This window comes from Columba livia, chromosome 28 (assembly GCF_036013475.1).
Source record: "Columba livia isolate bColLiv1 breed racing homer chromosome 28, bColLiv1.pat.W.v2, whole genome shotgun sequence".
In the NCBI taxonomy this organism is placed as follows: Eukaryota; Metazoa; Chordata; class Aves; order Columbiformes; family Columbidae; genus Columba; species Columba livia.
Window position 1 is genome coordinate 1,251,483 of NC_088629.1, and position 18,853 is coordinate 1,270,335.

The 18,853-nt window shown below is 66.5% G+C and overlaps 3 protein-coding genes across 5 annotated transcripts; 2 read left to right on the forward strand and 1 right to left on the reverse strand.

The window, feature by feature from the left end:
* Nucleotides 1-310: 310 nt before the first annotated feature.
* On the reverse strand, nt 311-5,375 carry CHRNB2 (cholinergic receptor nicotinic beta 2 subunit). Its single transcript, XM_065043061.1, has 6 exons — nt 4,910-5,375; nt 4,455-4,600; nt 3,609-3,653; nt 2,675-2,784; nt 1,602-2,562; nt 311-599 (listed from the first exon to the last, which is right to left on the reverse strand). Exons 1-6 carry the CDS (start codon nt 4,950-4,952, stop codon nt 429-431), a joined length of 1,476 nt encoding a protein of 491 aa, XP_064899133.1. The 5' UTR covers nt 4,953-5,375; the 3' UTR covers nt 311-428.
* Nucleotides 5,376-5,555: 180 nt separating this feature from the next.
* Nucleotides 5,556-11,418, forward strand: UBE2Q1 (ubiquitin conjugating enzyme E2 Q1). 2 transcript variants are annotated; one of them, XM_065043078.1, is made up of 13 exons: nt 5,632-6,068; nt 6,612-6,716; nt 6,993-7,097; nt 7,336-7,386; nt 8,276-8,416; nt 8,725-8,809; nt 9,069-9,129; nt 9,298-9,388; nt 9,470-9,528; nt 9,717-9,765; nt 10,180-10,275; nt 10,358-10,424; nt 11,046-11,418. In XM_065043078.1, exons 1-13 carry the CDS (start codon nt 5,733-5,735, stop codon nt 11,075-11,077), a joined length of 1,278 nt encoding a protein of 425 aa, XP_064899150.1. In that variant the 5' UTR covers nt 5,632-5,732; the 3' UTR covers nt 11,078-11,418. The 2 variants fall into 2 exon arrangements, with proteins under 2 accessions (XP_064899149.1, XP_064899150.1); XM_065043077.1 differs by lacking the exon at nt 9,470-9,528 and having other exon boundaries at nt 5,556-6,068.
* A 1,752-nt stretch (nt 11,419-13,170) lies between these two features.
* On the forward strand, nt 13,171-18,285 carry SHE (Src homology 2 domain containing E). Of its 2 annotated transcripts, XM_065043082.1 has the most exons (7): nt 13,171-14,141; nt 14,680-14,806; nt 15,454-15,744; nt 16,284-16,434; nt 16,509-16,628; nt 17,467-17,677; nt 17,748-18,285. In XM_065043082.1, exons 1-6 carry the CDS (start codon nt 13,749-13,751, stop codon nt 17,651-17,653), a joined length of 1,269 nt encoding a protein of 422 aa, XP_064899154.1. In that variant the 5' UTR covers nt 13,171-13,748; the 3' UTR covers nt 17,654-17,677; nt 17,748-18,285. The 2 variants fall into 2 exon arrangements, with proteins under 2 accessions (XP_064899154.1, XP_064899153.1); XM_065043081.1 differs by having other exon boundaries at nt 13,172-14,141; nt 17,467-18,285.
* Nucleotides 18,286-18,853: the final 568 nt, after the last annotated feature.

The following is an 18,853-nucleotide window of genomic DNA, read 5'->3' on the forward strand; positions in this document are numbered from 1 at the left end:
TGCGGCCGATTCCTGCCGGCTTGCTTGATTAATTCCTATTTGGTCCCCTCTTCCTCGCCCGGCCGCGGGTTGGTGGTGCCACTGGTGTCACCGCAGCGGGGACCGGCCCACCGGCCAAAACGTGGTGTCCTGCCCGCCCCGTGGAGCCGGTTTCACTCCGGTTTCACTCCGGTTCCACTCTGGTTCCACTCCGGTTCCCTCCCTTGGCACTCAGGAATTTCCTCTTCCAGAGGAACCAGAGTCCCCGCTCATCCCGGCTCCTCTTACCCATGGGGTGGGGACACAAAATGACACCAAAACGACGCCAAAATGAACCAGCCCCCTCCACTGTGAGTATTTATTAGTTGGTGGTGGCTGCACCCAGCGCTCCCACCCCCGGCGCGGTGCCAGAGCCGCGGTGCCGCGGTCCCTCGCTGTCCCCCCCGGCGTTATTTGGAGGTGGGGGTGCCCTGGCCGCGGTTGAGCAGGGAGTTGGTGGCGTAGTTCTGGAAGAGCGGCTGCAGGAACATGCCGACGGTGCCGAACACGCAGACGAAGACGAAGATCCAGAGGAAGAGGCGGTCGATGACCATGGCCACGTACTTCCAGTCCTCGCTCACCTGGGGGGGGACGCGGGGTCAGCGGCTGCGCTGTCACCCCCCGGTGTCACCCCCGGTGTCACCCCCGTGTCACCCAGGGGAACGCGGCGGCTCCGCGGAGCCCCGAATCTGCTCCCGTGCCCCCCCGGGACTCGCTCTCCCCGTTTCTCTGCCAAAACCTGCAGGCTCACGGTGCGGCGCAGGGTCAGGGCCCCCCCGGGAGGCTCCGGCTTCCCCAGTGGCTGCTTTGGGGGGGCCAGGGAAGGGCAGGGGCTGCAGGGGGACACGGGGATGGGTTGGGGACCCCCCCAGGGGTTTGTGCACGTCCCTTCCCGTGGTGCAGCTGTGAACCGGCGAGCGCTGCACCCCCAGCCCTGCCTGCACCCCCATCCTGCACCCCCTAACCCTTCCTGCACCCCACATCTCTGCTTGCACCCCCAGCCCTGCCTGTGCCCCCAACTCTGCCTGCACCCCCAGTGCTGCCCACAGCCCATCCTGCACCCCCAACTCTGCCTGCATCCCCTAACCCAGCCCTACCTGCAGCCCTGCCTGCACCCCATATCTCTGCCTGCACCCCCTAAGCCTGCCTGCACCCCCCAGCCCTGCCTGCACCCCACATATCTGCTTGCACCCCATAGTCCTGCCTGCACCCCATAGTCCAGCCTGCACCCCCAGTGCTGCCCACAGCCCATCCTGCACCCCACATCTCTGCCTGCACCCCCAGCTGCATCCACAGTGCTGCCTGTACCCCCCAGCTCTGCTCACAGCTCTTCCTGCACCCCCTGACCCTCCCTGCACCCCTGCCTGCACCCCACATCTCTGCCTGCACCCCATAGTCCTCCCTGCACCCCCTGACCCTCCCTGCACCCCTGCCTGCACCCCACATCTCTGCCTGCACCCCCTGACCCTCCCTGCACCCCCTAACCCTTCCTGCACCCCCTAACCTTCCCTGCACCCCCTGACCCTTCCTGCACCCCCTGACCCTCCCTGTGCCCCCTGCGCCCCCGCCACCCCCCGACTCACGCTCTGGTCGTCGTCCTCGCTGCGCATGTGGTCGGCGATGAAGCGCACGCCGTCCACCGCCTCCTCCAGCCCGCAGCCGCAGCCGCCGGCCCCCGGCGCCCGGCCCTGCCGCTCCCGGTACCCGTTGAGCCCCTCGGCCTTGGCGGCGCCGGGGTTGGCGTAGCAGGCGCCGGCCCGCAGGAACAGGGTGGTGGCGGCGGTGGCGGCGGCGGCGGCGCGGTCCTGGGTGTGCCGGCGCTGGCGCAGGCGCTGGCGGGCGCAGTTCTGCCGTGGCTGCTTCATGAAGAGCAGCGCCGGGAGCTTGTGGAGGAAGAGCGTGCGGACCCAGGGCGGCATGGTGTGCGTGGTGGGCGAGCGGTGGTGCACGTTGAGGACGCAGACGCTGGTGACGATGGAGAAGGTCACCAGCACCATGGTGAACATGAGGTACTTGCCCACCAGCGGCACGTCCAGCGAGGTGGGCGGCACGATCTTGGAGATGAGCAGGAGGAAGACGGTGAGGGCGAGGAGGACGGAGATGCACAGGGTCATCTTCTCGCCGCAGTCGGAGGGGAGGTAGAAGACCAGGATGGCCAGGGAGGTGATGAGGATGCAGGGGATGATGAGGTTGATGGTGTAGAACAGCGGCTTGCGCCGGATGATGAAGTCGTAGGTGATGTCCACGTAGGTGGAATCCTCGGGGTTCTCGTTGCGCCGGCCCGGCAGCGCCACGATGTCCCACTCTCCGCTGGGCGTGAAGTCGTCCAGACTGGCCACCTCGCTCTTCAGCACCAGGTCGATCTCGGTGCGGTCGTAGGTCCAGGAGCGGAACTTCATGGTGCAGTTCTGCTGGTCGAAGGGGAAATGCTTCACCTCGATCTTGCAGGCGCTCTTGTAGATGGCGGGCGGCAGCCAGAAGATGCTGCCGTCGTACGAGATGACGGCGTTGGAGTAGAACGACACCTCGTACATCCCGTCGGCGCTGGGGCGAAGGGGGGAATGTCAGCGCTGGCTCTTCCCTGCGCCCCCACAAACCCTGGGGGGGGGGGTTCGGGTATGCAGGACCCCCCCGAAATGAAACCAAAGCCACCTACTTGTTGTAGAGCACGACGTCGGGCAGCCAGATGTGCTTGGAGGGCAGCCGGACCTTCTTCATGTTGTCAAAGTCCTCCGGCCTCCAGGTCAGGCGATAATCCTCCCACTCCTGGGGGGCACAGCGTCAGTGCACCCCCCCGCCATGGGCAGGGGGTCCCCAGGACGTGGGGGTCCCACCATGGGGCTATGGGGGGCCCAGGATATGGGGGGTCCTATCCAGGGTGTATGGAGGGGACAGGGAGGTCCCCAGGATATGGGGGGTTGCACACAAGGTGTATGGGGGTGCAGTGGGGGCCACAGGACTTGGGGGTCCCACATGGGATGTATAGGGGGCTCAAGGCGGGGAAGGGGACATGGGGGGGTCTTACACGGGGCGTATGGGGGGGACAAGGGAGCCCCCAGGAAAGGAGGGATATCGGGGTTCCACACAAGGTGTATGGGGGTGCAGTGGGGGCCACGGGATGTGGGGGTCCCACATGGGGTGTATAGGGGGCTCAAGGAGGGGGGGGCCCCAGGAAAGGGGGGGCATGGGGGGTCTTACATACGGCATATGGGGGGGACAAGGGGGTCCCCAGGAAAGGAGGGATATGGGGGGTCCTATCCAGGGTGTATCGGAGGGACAGGGGGGTCCCCAGGATATGGGGGGTTGCACACAAGGTGTATGGGGGTGCAGTGGGGGCCACAGGACTTGGGGGTCCCACATGGGGTGTATGGGGGACTCAAGGTGGGGGGAGACATGGGGGGGTCTTACACGGGGCATATGGGGGGGACAAGGGGGTCCCCAGGAAAGGAGGGATATGGGGGGTCCTATCCAGGGTGTATGGGGGGGGACAGGGGGGTCCCACACGGGGTGCAAGGGGGTCCCAGGGCGGGGGGTCCCGGTCGGGGAGGACACGGTGTCCCTGGCACCGCGGCTGTGCCCGGAGCTCCCACCTGGGTCAGCCAGACGTTGGTGGTCATGATCTGCTCCCGCTCGTGCTGCGGGGAGACGGGGCCGGTTACCGGGGGTCAGTTACCGGGGGGTCAGTTACCGGGGGGCTGGTTACCGGGGTTCAGTTACCGGGGGAGTGTTGGTTACCAGGGGATGTCGGTTACTGGGGGGGTCAGCTACCAGGGGGTCGGTTACCAGGGGATGTCGGTTACCGGGGGGTCAGTGACTGGGGGGTATTGGTTACCGGGGGATGTCGGTTACTGGGGGGGTCAGTTACCGGGAGGGTGCCGGTTACCGGCAGGTGTTGGCTACTGGGGGTGTCAGTTACCGGAGGGTGTTGGTTACCAGGGGTGTTGGTTACCGGGTTCACTCCCCACGCTGATGAGCGTTACCGGGGGTCACTCACCACGCTGATGAGCGTTACCGGGGGGGGTCACCACGCTGATGAGCATTACTGGGGGGGGTCACCACGCTGATGAGCGTTACTGGGTTCACTCACCACGCTGATGAGCGTTACCGGGGGGGGTCACCACTCTGATGAGCGTTACCGGGGGTCACTCACCACGCTGATGAGCGTTACCGGGGGTCACTCACCACACTGATGAGCGTTACCGGGGGGGGGTCACCACTCTAATGAGCGTTACCGGGGGTCACCACGCTGATGAGCGTTACCGGGGGGGTCACTCACCACTCTGATGAGCGTTACCGGGGGTCACTCACCACTCTGATGAGCGTTACCGGGGGTCACTCACCACGCTGATGAGCGTTACCGGGGGTCACTCACCACGCTGATGAGCGTTACCGGGGGGGTGTCACCACTCTGATGAGCGTTACCGGGGGTCACTCACCACGCTGATGAGCTGCGCCAGGGACACCATGAGCTGCACCGTCACCAGCTCGGAGCCGTTGGTGGCCGGGCGGATCAGCTTGTTGTAGCGCGCGGGGTCCAGCAGATACTCCACCAGCCGCTCCTCCGTGTCCGTGCCCAGCCCGCCTGCCAACCGGGGGGGTCAGCGGGAACGGCCCCCCCGGGACCCCCCTGGGCACCCCGGGAACCCCCGGAACCCCGGGCAGGGCCTGGAGTCCCGGAGCTGCCGTTTCCTCCCCCCCCGCCCCCCCTCCCCGGTACCGCAGCGGATCGGGCAGCCGGGCCCCCCCCATCCCGCAGAGCCCCGCTTTGGGGGGAGCACCGGGGGCGCGGGGCCGGTACCGGCTGGTTCTGTGCGACAGGCGCGGGCCCGGTGCGGTGCCTCCCCCGCCGGTACCGGTGCCGGTGCCCGTTCCCCCCCCGCCCCGTACTTACGTCTGAGGGCGGCGAGGAGGCAGAGGACGCGGAGCAGCGCCATGGGGGCGGCCCTGGCGGTGCCGCTGCCGCTGCCGGTGCCCGGGCGCTGTCCCCGGTGCTGCCCGCGCTCTCCGCGGTGCTGGAACCGGCGGCCCGGGCGGGGCGGCCCCGGGCGGGAGGCGGTGCCGGGAGCTGCGCCGGGGCCGCCCCGCGCTCCCCGCTCCGTCACCGCCGCCGTCAGCGGCCCCGGGGCCGCCCCCGCCCCGCCGCGCCCCGGGGACACCGGCGGAGCAACGGGCGCCGGGGATGGGAGGGGGGTCGCTCCACCGGGGTCAAGTCCCCGCCACCCCCGGGTCCCCCCCCGGAGCTCCGGGACCGCCCGGGACCCCTCGGGACGCCCCAAGATCCGGGACCCGCCCCGGGCCGCAGGGACCCCCGGACCCTCCGCCGCCGGTGGCGCTGCGTGACCCCCACGTGACCCCGACAGACCGGGGGCGGCGCGACCGGGAGAACCGAGCCCCGCCCCTCCCGCCGACCACGCCCCTTCTCCTCACGCAACCCCGCCCCTCCCACTGTCCACGCCCCTTCTCCACCCCTAGCCCCGCCCCTATCGCTCGCCCCGCCTCTTTAACATTGCGAAGCGACTCCCCGAGTATACGTCACTTCCGGCTCGGCGCTGCCTCGCCCGGTTGTGCGAGAGCCGCGGTCGGTCGAGGCCCCGCCCCTTCCGCTGGCGGCGGGAGGGGTCACTTCCGCAGAGCGGGGCCGTCCCGCCGCCATCTTGGGCCGGCTCCGGGGGCTGCGGCGGCGGCGGCGGCGGAGCGGGTCCCTCCATGGGAAGATGCAGCGGGCGGGGCCGGAGGAGGCGGCGGGGTCGCAGGCGGCGGCGGGGGGAGGAGGCGGCGGCGGCGGCGGCGCCGGGCGGAGCGGGGCCGAGGTGGCGCTGGCGGCGGCCGCCCCTCTCCCGCCGCCCCCCGCCCAGAGCGGGCGGCTCCTGAAGCGGGAGCTGCGGCTGCTCGAGTCCATTTTCCACCGGGGCCACGAGCGGTTCCGCATCGGCAGCGCCTGCCCGGACGAGATCAGCTGCGAGTTCGTCCCGGGGGCCGGGGCCCGCGCCGGGGCCTCCGCGTCCCGCGGGCCGCCGCCGGGGCCCGTCCGCATCCACTGCAACATCACGGTGAGAACCGGGGAGGGGGGGGAACGGGAGGGGCCACAGACCCCCCACCCCACCCCGGGCCCGTTCGGTTGGGGAAGAGCGGCCGTTGGGGTCACCCGGTGTCACCGGATTGGGGGGGGGGCGGGGATAAAACCGGGTACGAGCCCCGGGGCGACCCCCCGAGTTGTCCCCCACCGTGGGGGGGGCACACGTGGGGTTGTCACCATCCCGGTGTCCTCACCCCCCCTCCCATATAACACACCCCCCAATATGAGCCCCTGCACCCCCGTTTTTTTATATTTCCCCCGTTTTTTTTTTTGGGGGGGGTGTAGGACGTGGGGGTTCATCCCGTAGAGCCCGAATGGAGGTTGGAGCCGGGGGGGGGTCGGGAACAAGCGCCAGGAGCAGAGGAAACGGCCTCAAGTTGCGCCGGGGAGGGTGAGGGTGGAAATTTGGGAGATTCCCCCCCCCCCCCAAAGCGCCGGGAGCCAAACCGTCCCCGGGGGGGGGTCTGTGGGGCTGCTCGTTGCTCAACCCCCCCCCGTTCGTTTTCCTTCTCTCCAGGAGGCTTATCCGGCCGTTCCCCCGATCTGGTCGGTGGAGTCGGACGACCCCAACCTGGCGGCCATCCTGGAGCGGCTGGCGGACGTCAGGAAGGGGAACACGCTGGTGAGGGGGCTCTGCCCGTTTCGGGGGGGTCACACCCCTCCCGGGGCTGCGTCGGGGTTGGCAGATTCGGGGTTATCACACCATTTCGGTTGGAAAAGCCCCTTGAGGTTGAATCCCACTATCACCCCACATCCCCGAGAACCTCATCTCCGTGTCCGTTCGACCGTCCCGCTCTCGTTTATTTTCTATTTGATGCCGGGGTGTAATTCCCGCCCCCCCCCCCCGTGTCCGTGCAGCGTTTTAGCACCGCGGTTTAACTCCCCCCTCCCCAAACAGCTTCTGCAGCACCTGAAGCGAATAATCTCCGACCTGTGCAAGCTCTACAACCTCCCCCAACACCCCGACGTGGAGATGTTGGACCAGCCTCTGCCGGCCGAACAGGTGGGTGCCGCACAACAGCCGTTCTAAGCTCAGAAACAGCTTGTTCAGCACTTTATTTTAGAGCTGGGGGGGTTGATCTTCTCTCTGGGGTTTGTTCCCATCCTGGGTGGCGCCAACTGGCTCCGTTGGGCTCGTTCGCCCGCTCCGCTGTCGGTTTTTATAGGTTGTTTTGCCTTTGCGCTGCTTTTAGCTTAGTTCTGGTTGTAATTCCGGGTTTAACCGCGCTTTGCCCCCGCAGAGCACGCAGGAGGAGGTGTCCTCGGAGGAGGAAGACGAGGAGATGCCGGAGGTGAGCGCCGCGTCGCCAGGAAATTCGGCGATGAGTTAAACCGGGGGAGACGCTGGAGGGCGCGGGGGGAGCTCGGGGGGTCCGAACCGGCCGCCGAGAGGATAATCCACATCTAGAGCTCAAAACGCGCTCGGGAGCGCCGGGATTTCCCGCTTGGCCTAAAACCGGGAGGACGCGGTGGGACCTCGAGCACCCCCCGCTGCAGAACCCGCGGGCGCTCGGTGCTCTGGAGGGGTGGGTGGAATAACCGTGGGTCTCCATGGTGACGGTGGGCGATGCGGGCGGCACGGCCGCGGGTTCGGGGGGTTTTTAGCAAAATTGGATCAAACTGAGCTTTGCCGGAGAAAACGAGGCGTAAACCGGTACCGGCGCAACCTCCCGTAGCCACAAACTGGCGACACGCGAGTCGTGGCGCTGGAAAGTCCTCGTGCATTCTCGCTCGGATCCATCGGCCGCGTGGGAAGAGCCGGCGGCTTAATCCGCTCGGGGATTTTCCACCGGGATCTATTTCTCATCTGCTGGGCGAAAAGCATCAAAATCCCTCCCAAAAACGTCCGGAATGGCGGCGAGGCCGAAATAACCGCTTGGTCGGGGGGTTTAACCCCGGCGCTGGGGCCGTCTGGACCCAAACGCCGTCGCTTTGAGGGGAGAACGTCCCACGCCGCCGAGTTTTGGCGCGAGCGTCTCCGGTGTTGCCGACAACCTGTGTTGGCGTGGGGATGTTGCTGGTGAGGGTGGTGGGGATGCAGAGCCGTTGTGCTGCGTTTGCCACCCAAATGGGGCTCGGGATGCCCCGGGGAGGGAGATTCGCCCCCAAAATCCCTCCCGGTCGCAGAGAACCTGCGGGGTTTGCAGGAGCCGCGTCTCCTGCTCGCTCTGGTCTCCCCAGGACACCGAGGACCTGGATCACTACGAGATGAAAGAGGAGGAGCCGGCGGACGGGAAGAAGACGGAGGACGAAGGCATCGGCAAGGAGAACCTGGCCATCTTAGAGAAAATCAAAAAGAACCAGAGGCAAGATTACTTAAATGTACGTGTCGCCGGCGGGCGGGCGGGTGGGGGCCGCGGAGGGGCCGTCCCCGGCCAGCGGTGCAGCGGGGGGGTCTCAATACACCAATTTCGGGGTGTCCCAAGGGGTGGCTGCATCCCGCACTGAGATTCGGGGTGCCCCGCTGCTCTGTGTTGGGGTTCACACCCCCGGGGTGCGATTTATCGGCGGATTTGGGGGTGGTTTAGGGAGCCCGAGCTGGGGTGGTGCCCTCATAACGAGGCCGTGGCGCTAACGAGGCCGTGGCGCTAACGAGGCGGCGGCGCTAACGAGGCCGGTTGTGCTGGCAGGGCGCAGTGTCTGGGTCTGTGCAGGCCACCGACCGGCTGATGAAGGAGCTCAGGGATATTTACCGCTCGCCAAGTTTCAAGGGGGGTGAGTATTATATTATCCATTAAATTATCTATTATATTATCTATTCTTCTCTTATTTTGGGGTGTTCCCAAGAGCACAAGGACTCGGGGGGGGGAGCAGTTGTAGGAAAACCGCTGCCCTGGGGGTGGTTTTTCTGCTGAATTGCTGCTTTTTGGGGGGGTCTGTGCCAGGCTGAGGGCGTTTGAAATTGGGGGGGGGGGGTGGCTTGTGTCCCCTTTCCTCACCCCCCCCGCTGACGTGTCCGCTCCCCACCTTGCAGGATACTATGCAGTGGAATTGGTGAACGACAGCCTGTACGATTGGAACGTCAAACTCCTCAAGTAGGTGGCGACAAGGCTTGCGATGGGGGATTTTGGGGTGGGGGGACACCCCGAAACATCGTCCGCGCGTCGCGAACTGATATTTCCAGAACAAAATGAGATATTCCGCTGGTTCTGCGCTTCCGACCTTGACTCGGCCGCGCCGCCCTTTGTTCCCCCCTCGGGCAGGGTTGACGAGGACAGCGCTTTGCACAACGATCTCCAGATCCTCAAGGAGAAAGAAGGAACCGATTTCATCCTCCTCAACTTCTCCTTTAAGGTGAGGCCGCCCGTGTCCCCCCCGCGCCGCGCCGGGTCCTCCCGCGCGGTCCCAACGGCTTCGCCCCCCGTCTCCCCGCAGGACAACTTCCCCTTCGACCCGCCCTTCGTGAGGGTCGTGTCCCCGGTGCTCTCGGGGGGGTAAGTCACCGTTTCTGTGCCCCCACGTGCGCTTTTCGCTACAGTTTTCTCCCCGATACAAGATCCCCCATGCGAGGGGGGGTTGGATTTTTAAATTCCTGTCTATTTTTCCATCTGAGAAGCCGGAGCGGCACGTGGGGGGGTTGTGTCTGTCCCTACCGTAACGTTACACCCCGTTCCTTCCCCAGGTACGTCCTGGGCGGCGGAGCCATCTGCATGGAGCTGCTCACCAAACAGGTGGGTCGTGGCGCGAGCAGCCGCCGCGCTTTGTGCAATCAGAGGATTATTTGGGTTGGAAAAGAGCTTTAAGGTCATCAAGTCCACGTGTTACCCCCCACCCCATGTCACTGAGACCCTCGTGTTTGTGTGTCCAACCCCCCCAGGTTTGGTGACTCCAGCACTGCCCTGGGCAGCCTGTTCAACACCCACAGCCCTTTGGGGAGAAATCACCCCAAATTTCCACCCTCAACCTCCCCCGGTGCAACTTGAGGCTGTTTCGTTGTGTCCATCTCCCCTCAGCTCCTGTTCTCCAGGCTGAACCCCCCGTGTCCCTCAGCCCGTCACATTTGTCCCCCAAACCATTTTGGGGGTTTTTTTACTGCATTTCTCACCACTTTGGGGGTTTCTCACCGCGTTTCGCTCCGTCCGCAGGGCTGGAGCAGCGCCTACTCCGTCGAGTCGGTGATCATGCAGATCAGCGCGACGTTGGTCAAGGGGAAAGCGCGAGTCCAGTTCGGAGCCAACAAGGTAGGGCTGTTAAAGCTCGGGGGGGCGTTTGGAGCGGGGTCACCCGCCCGCCGCCTGACGCCAGCCCTGCCTACCCCCGCAGAACCAGTACAGCCTGACCAGAGCGCAACAGTCCTACAAATCCCTGGTGCAGATCCACGAGAAGAACGGTGAGCGCTGACAGAAGGGACCTGCGGAGTCCCGCGTTAGTCCGGGCTCAACTAGGCCGGACATCCAGCCTAGCGCTTGGGTTTTATCTGCCGCAAAGCGCAGAGAGGAGCGCGGCAGCCGCTGTTTGGGGCAGCCCCTCTGTCCTTCCTCAACGCTTTGGGTCTAATTAGACACGTATAATTACACACATCGTTATCAGCCGCTGTTTGGGGCAGCCCCTCTGTTCCTCCTCAACGTTTTGGGTCTAATTAGACACGTATAATTACACACGTTGTTATCCGGGTGGTGTCGGGAAAGAAAAGGGAGAGGAAGCATCCCGGTGATTTGGGGGACGGGGGCTTCGGTGCGTTGGCGCCGCCGCTTTCGGGAGCTTTTCTCCCAATGAGCAAGTGATGGGAAACGGCCACAAGTTGTGCCGGGGGAGGGTGAGGGTGGAAATTTGGGGTGATTTCTCCCCAAAGGGCTGCGGGTGTTGAACAGGCTGCCCAGGGCAGCGCTGGAGTCGCCATCCTGGGGGGGTTGGATACGCAGATGAGGTTCTCAGGGTTCGTATCGCTTGGACTCGATGACTTTAAAGCTCTTCTCCACCCCAACTCCCCGCCGTCCCCTCTCGCCCGCAGGCTGGTACACGCCGCCCAAGGAGGACGGTTGAGCCCGCGCGCCGCCCCGCATCTCCCGCCTCCTCCAGGACCTCGACGGACAACGGCGGCCGTTCACGAATAAACTCTAAATAAACCCGTTTGCAGCGGCCGGCCTGACCCGACCCGACCCGACGCCGGCCCCTCGCCCGCAGGCTTTCTCGTCACACACCGACGTCCCGGCCCCTCGCCCCGCGGGGCGCTCTCCGCTCTCCCGCCCGGAGCGTCCTCCTCCGCTACGGATTTAATTTATTTTCTTATTTCATGTACACTGCTTTTTTTTGTTACAGTGTATGATGGATGTGTATGGAAAATGTATCTTTGGAGAAAAATAATTACAGTTTGTTAATTTGAAGACACTGGTCTGAGTGATTTTTTTTTTTGTGGCTGCATTGGAAGATGAAAAACATTTTATAGAAGGACATGGGGCTCCCACCAACTTCTCCCCATTGAGTTTTTCCCCCGTTAACCACTCGGTTATGCAGAAAACAGCAGGGATTTCAGGTTAATGGTGGAAGGAAGGAGCCATCGCCGCTCCCGCGTAGCTTCATCCTCCTCGAGCTGGGGTGTCGGAGCCTCTGGAGCCCCCGGTGTCCTCGGCTGGAGGGCAGAGCTGAGTCACGAGCGTCTCCCGCTATTAATCCCCCGTCTTTGAATAAAAGTTATTAGAAAATCAAAGGGCCTCAGAAGTTCGTTATCTCCTCGCGGCTCGTTATCTCCTCGTGCTCCGTTATCTCCTCCGGCAGCTGTTCCCTCGTTTGGCCTCATTGGCGATAAGCGATGAGGGGGGATTTGCTGGCGCTGCCGGAGCTGGTTTTGGGGGTTTTGCTGAAGGACACGAGGTTTGCGGGGCCGAGAAGCTGCGTCCTGTCCCCTGGGCTGCTGGGAGGGGAGGGAGGAGCCCACCACTTGGGCCAAGATCCCACCGGTTCATCCATTATCCCACCAGTTGGGCCAAGATCCCACCAGTTCATTCAATATCCCACCAGTTGGGCTGAGATCCCACCAGTTCATTCAATATCCCACCAGTTGGGCCAAGATCCCATAACCACCTCATCCAAGACCCCACCAGTTCAACCAACACCCCACTAATTCATCCAGCACCCCACCCCTTCATCCAACACCCCACCAGTTCAACCAATACCCCACCCATTCATCCAACACCCCACTAATTCATCCAGCACCGCACCAGTTCAACCAACACCCCACCGGTTCATCCAACACCCCACCAGTTCATCCAACACCCCACCAGTTCATCCAACACCCCACCAGTTCATCCAACACCCCACCAATTTGCCCCACATCCCACCACCCATTCTGGGGGTTCCCGGTGCTGGGACCGCCCATCCCTGCCCAGTCGGGGTCTGTTCTCCCAGTGCCCCCCAGCTGTGGGACCTGCCCTGGACCCACCTGCTTTTTTGGGGACATCATGTCCTGGGGGGCGTCTTTACCCCCCAAACCCCCTCCCAAACCCTTTCTGGTGCAAACGGGCTGGTGAAGCCCCCCCGGTGCTGCCAAATTGCTGGGTTCTCCAGTGAGGATTTGGTGCAACCAGCAGAAATGGGGGGACCAAGAGAACCACCTGTCAGGGTGTGTGGGGGGGTCGGTGCATGGGGTCTGTGCATTTGGGGGGTGTCTGTGCATTTGGGGGGGAGTTCTGTGCATGGGGAGGTCGGGTCTGTCCAGGTTCCATACATGGGCGGGTGGGGGGGGGGGCGGGGTTTATATAGGGGGGTCCGTACACGGGTACTGTGCATTGGGGGGGGGGGGCGCTGTGCATGGGGGGGTCTGTACAGGCAGTCTGTGCACTGGGGGGTTCTGTGCATAGGGGGGTCTATACGGGGGGTCTGTACATGGACACTGTGCACGGGGGGGTCTTTCCGTGTTCCACCCGTGGGGCCACACGCCAGCTCCGCGCACGAAGCTCCGCGGGCTGTGCCCGGGGGGTCCCTCCCGCTGTCCCGAGGGCTCCCGGACCCCCCCTCCCCCGGGCAGAACGGGGCTCCCGGGGCTGCCGGTGCCCGCCCGGCCGGGGCCGCTGCGTCCCCCGGGGCCGCCCCCTCCGGATCTGGGCGGGGAGCGCCGGCCCCACCGCCCCCTCCGGCCCCTCCGGCTCCGTCCCGTCCGTGCCGTCCGTCCCGCCGCCGCCGCCGCCGCATGGGGCCCCCCGGGCCGGCCTGACCCCCTCCCCGCAGCCCCGGACACGGGCCCCAGAGAGGAGCCGCGACGGGCCCCCCCGGTCACCCGCTCCCGGAGCACCGAGAGACCCCCCAGCCCCTTCCCGGGGGGGCAGGAGACCCTCGGAGCCGCCCCAACCGGAGCGCCCCGCACGCCCGCCGGGACCCATCGCTGGAGCAGAGACCCCGACGCTCCCCCTCCAAGGGACCCTCCCCCGGGACCAGGGACCCCCGAGGACACACGGGACGAGGCGACCGGCACCCCTGGGGCCCCGCCGGCCGGCCCCGCCTGGAGCCCCCCAACCGCACCGGGGGCGAGGGCCCCGGACCCCCGACTCGCGTCCCCGCGCCCGGGCTGGCCCGCGGCCACCGAGGGTCCCGCTTGGGGGGCCGGGGGGAGCTGGGCCGCCCCGTCCCCCCCGGCTGAGCCGACCCCGAGCCCGTGGGGCGGCCGTGGGGTGCGGAGGAGCCCCGGGGGGGCCGCGGCACCGGGGTCCTCGCCGGCCCCATGGCGGCCAAGTGGTTCAAGGAGTTTCCCTCCAACCTGAAGACGGTTTCGGAGCGAGCGCGGCCGGGCGGGGGGAACCTGGCCAAGAGCCGCAAGAATTCGGCCGCGGAGCTGGGGGGGTGCCGGGCCGGCCCGGGGGGCGCTAAGGAAGGGGGGGGCCGCTTGTCCAGGGACAACCTGCAGGGTTTGCTCCAGGCCGCCACCGGCAAGATGCGCAAGAACTCGCGAGCTGAGGGGGCGGCCGAGGGACCCCCCAAAACCTGCGGCACCTACATCAACCGCCTCATCAAGGTGGAGGCGCACGAGAAGAACGGGAAGGGGCACCCGGGCCCCCCTCCCGCCGCGCTGACCCCCCCCGAGCAGGACAAGGGGAAGAGCGCCAAGACGGAGACGGTAAGAGGGGGGGGATTGGGATGTGGTTTGGGGGGGCTGTGTGGAACCAGAGGCTTAAACGGCTTTGGGCTCCGGCTCATTAGCCCCGCTAACCCCGGCTTTTCATGGCACCCGGCTCTGCCGCCTTCATCTCCCGTTCAAAGCCTCATCCCGGCCGCCCTTCATCGGCCATGGGGGGGACAGCGCTGCGCGGCCCCCCCAGTGTCCCCGTCCCCGGCTCTGGTTAAACAAAGCCTGACGTCAAGCTGAGCCGGACAGCCGGACTTTCACCCCCACACCCCCCGCGGTGGCCACGAGCCAGTCTGGGGGGGGTGTTGTCACCCAAAAGGGTCCCCAAGCCCCTCCCCAGCGCTGGGTGCACAGGGCGCTGCCCCCACCCAAAGGTTCCCCCGTTGGGTTGTGCCGTGGTTGTGTCTACCCCACTAAAACCACCGCCGGTGTCCCTTGGGGTGGCATCACCGCCACAACCTCCCACACCCGGTGTGACCCCCCCACCCAGCACCCCCTGAGGCCGGTGCCACGGTGTGTCCCCCCCCAGGTCATCATCCTGGAGGACTACGCCGACCCGTACGACGCCAAGCGCACCAAGGGCCAGCGCGACGCCGAGCGCCTGGGCGAGAACGACGGCTACATGGAGCCCTACGACGCGCAGCAGATGATCACGGGTACGCGCCGGGCCGGGCCGTGGCACCGATGGCACCGCTGGCACCGATGGCACCGCCGGCACCACCGGCACCGCGTCCCGCCGGCCGCCCGGCGCGGGGGCTCCGGCTACAGGAAAGGCTCTCGCCGCTTCCTGCGCTGTGCCGGGACAGATAAGGAGCGGGACGCTGTCCCCTGTCCCCACACCGGTGCCACCACCCACCGCGCGGCGCGAAGCCCGCGGTGCCGCCCGGGGAGGGGGACGCGGCGCCCCGAGGGTCCCCCACGGCCGTGCCCCCCGGTCGGTGACCCCCGGCCCAGCCCAGCTGGACAAAACAACAGGAACTGACTGGGCCGGAAACTGGGAATAAAAGATTTGCTGCTGATGGTTTTTTTCCGCGCCGGGGCGGCCTGTTTGGCAGAGCCCGGCGCCGGGGGGTGGAACGGGGGGTGTGGGGGGGTGAGCCCCCCGGGGTGGCCGAGCGCCCGGTGCCAGGTGTAGTGTCCTGGCACCGGTGGGTTTCGGTGCCCATGGGGACGTGACACCGGGCCATGTGCCAGCAGGACGGGCGCGCGTTCCCGATGGGGGTCCCAGCGTGGACGTTGGGTGTTGGGAACGGGGTTTGAGCCACACAGCCCTGTCCCCAACCCCTGTGGCTCTTCCCCGCAGAAATCCGCCGGCGCGGCTCCAAGGACCCCCTGGTCAAAGCCATCCTGCTGCTGGACGAGCCCGCGGACAAGGCGGAGCTGGCCAAGCGGCCGGGGGGCAAGGAGGCGGCGGGGAAGGGGCCGCAGCTGTACGACACCCCCTACGAGCCCGGGGAAGGGGTGGCCGGGGGCGCCCCGGAGCGCAGGGCCCGCGGGGGGGACGGGCGGCTGCCCGAGGACGACGAGCGGCCCGCGGGGGAGTACGAGCAGCCCTGGGAGTGGAAGAAGGAGCAGATCGTCAAAGCACTGTCGGGTACAGAGGGGACGGGGATGGGGACGGGGACATGGATGGGGATGGGATGGAGACAGGGACATGGGAGGGAATGGGGACATGGATGGGGATGGGATGGAGATGGGGACATGGATGGGAATGGGGACATGGGTGGGAATGGGGACATGGATGGGGATGGGGACATGGATGGGGATGGGATATGGGGACACGGGAGGGAATGGGGACATGGATGGGGATGGGGACATGGATGGGGATGGGATATGGGGACACGGGAGGGAATGGGGACATGGATGGGGATGGGGACATGGATGGGGATGGGATGTAGATGGGGACATGGGAGGGAATGGGGACATGGATGGGGATGGGAACATGGATGGGGATGGGGTATAGGTGGGGATATGGATGGGAGTGGGGACATGGATGAGAATGGGGTCATGGATGGGAATGGGGACATGGATGGCGATGGGAACGGGGATGGGGATGGGGATGGGGATGGGGATGGGACCGGCTCTGGGGAGGGGCTGGAGGGGCTTCAGGGTCTCACAGCCCGGCCCCCCCAGTCCAGTTCGAGGGCTCGGAGCGGCCCAAGGAGGAGGCGCCGCGGCAGCACCTGCGCCAGAAGAGCTGGACGCCCAAGATGCTGAAGGCGGCGGGCGCCGAGCACGGCGAGGGCGAGCGCGTGGACCCGGCCCTGGCGCTGGAGAAGCAGCCGTGAGTCGCGGGGCTGAGCCGCGGGGGGCTGGGGGGGACACGGGGGCTCCGCCAGCTCAGTGTCCCCTCGGCAGCTGGTACCACGGGGCCATCACGCGCGCCGAGGCGGAGAGCCGGCTGCAGGCGTGCCGCGAGGCCGGCTACCTGGTGCGCGCCAGCGAGACCGGCAGCAGCAAGTACTCCATCGCGCTCAAGTGAGTGGGCCAGGGGCTGTGGGGGGAGGGCACGGGACATTATGGGGGTCCCGTTGGGGTCACAGCTTGTGGGGATGCAGAGGGTCCCACCCTGGGGGGATATGGGGGGGTCTCCCCTGAAGGGTACAGGGGGTCCCATCCCATTGGGGTGCAGGGGATCCCTCCCTGGGGGGTTATGGGGTTCCCACCCTATGGGGGTGCAGGGGATCCCTCCCTGGGGGGTTATGGGCCTCCCACCCCAGGGGGATGCTGTGGATCCCAACCTGGGGGGATGTGGGGGGTCCCGCCCTTGGGTGTTGCTGTGGGTTTCACCCTGGGGATATGTGGGTCCCACCTGGGGGATGTGGGGGTCCCACCCCAGGGGTGATTTGGGGGGGTCCCACCTGGGGGATGTGGGGGTCCCACCTGGGGGATATGTGGGTCCCACCTGGGGATGTGGGGGGTCTCACCCCAGGGGTGATTTGGGGGCTCCCACCTGGGGGATGTGGGGGACCCACCCTGGGGGGATATGTGGTCTCACCCTGGGGTATATGTGGGTCCCACCTGGGGATATGTGGGTCCCACCCTGGGCGCTGCCGCAGCGGGAGCCCCCATTATCCACACCAGCACCCTGACGGAGTGGGACGCCCCCCCCATCCCCCATAACGGGACCCAGGCGTCCTGGCGCTGCTGTGGGGGGTGTGGAGCGGCACGGCCCCCCCATCCCGGCGCATTGTCGGGAGCGCCGGTGGCGTTTCCTTCCTGAGGAAGCGGAGCCCCTGGAGCCGAAACAATCGGAACAAACAGGGGCGGCCGCGGGTGACGCCGACACCCCCGCGCGTGTGTCCCCCCCAACCAGAACCAGCCAGGGCTGCGTCCACATCATCGTGGCCCAGACCAGGGACAACAAGTACACGCTGGACCAGGCCGGCGGCGGCTTCGCCAGCGTCCCCGAGGTCGTGCACCATTACTCCACCGAGAAGCTGCCGTTCAAGGGCGCCGAGCACATGGCGCTGCTGCACCCCGTGCACTGCAAACTGCATTAGCCCCCCCGAAACGGGCCTGAGAACCTCCCCAAAAATGGGTCTGAGAACCCCCCCAAAAATGGATCTGAGAGCCCCCTGAAAAGGGCCTGAGAACCCCCCAAAAATGGGTCTGAGAACCCACAAAATGGGCCTGAGAACCCCCTGAAATGGGTCTGAGAACCTCCCAAAATGCGCCTGAGAACCCCCCCTGACATGGGCCTGACAACCCCCCCCCCAAAATGGGTTTGAGAACCCCCCAAAGTGGGCCTGAGAACCCCCGAAATGGGTCTGAGAACCCCCCAAAATGGGCCTGAGAACCCCCCCAAAAATGGGCCTGAGACCCCCCCCCCAAAAAGAAGCCTGAGAACCCACAAAAATGGGTCTGAGAACCCCCCAAACTGGTCCTGAGAACCCCCCGAAATGGGCTGAGCCCCCCAAACTGTGCCGGGCCCCCGGCCCTGCGGGGGGGCAGGTCCGGCCCGGCGGTGCCCGTGGGGCGGTCGGTGTCCGCCGTGGGGCCGGCTGGGCTGTGACCCCCCCCAGTGTGGGAGTCCCCCCCCCCGCCCCCCGTGGGGCTGCCCCCAGGGCCGTGGGGGGGTCACGGTGACATTGGGCCATGTAAAGAAGTGGTAAAATAAACGTGGTGGCCGAGAGGAAGCGGGTGGTGCTGGGGGGGGGCAGTGGGGCTGGGGGGCTGCAATGGTCTGGGGGGGCTGCAATGGGGCAGGGATGGGGCTGGGGGGGCTGCAATGGGCTGGGGGGGGGCTGCAATGGATTGGGGAGTGTGCAATGGGGCTGGGAGGCTGGGGGGGCTGCAGTGGGGCTGGGGGGGGGCTGCAGTGGGTCAGGGAGGGTGGAGGGGGGGGGGAGGTCACCCCAGGATCGTGCCCCTCGTTGTCCCCCCGGGGGTCACCCGCCTCTTGCGGGGGGACACGCAGGTGACTGAGCCCGCAGCAGCCACCCTGGTTTGGGGGGTGGGGGCAGGAGAACTGGGGTTCCCCCCCCGCACATCTGCATCCTGCCGGGCTTTTAATAGCGCGGGGGGGCCCTGGTGGCCCCAGGGCAGCCGCTCCCCCCACCCTGCGGTTTCCTGCCCGCTGCAGCTGCAGCTCCCGGGGTGTTGCACAACGGGGGGGGACACAGCATGGGGGGCACTGGGTGGCATGGGGGGCACTGGGTGACATGGGGGGACATGGTATTGGGGGCACTGGGTGGCATGAG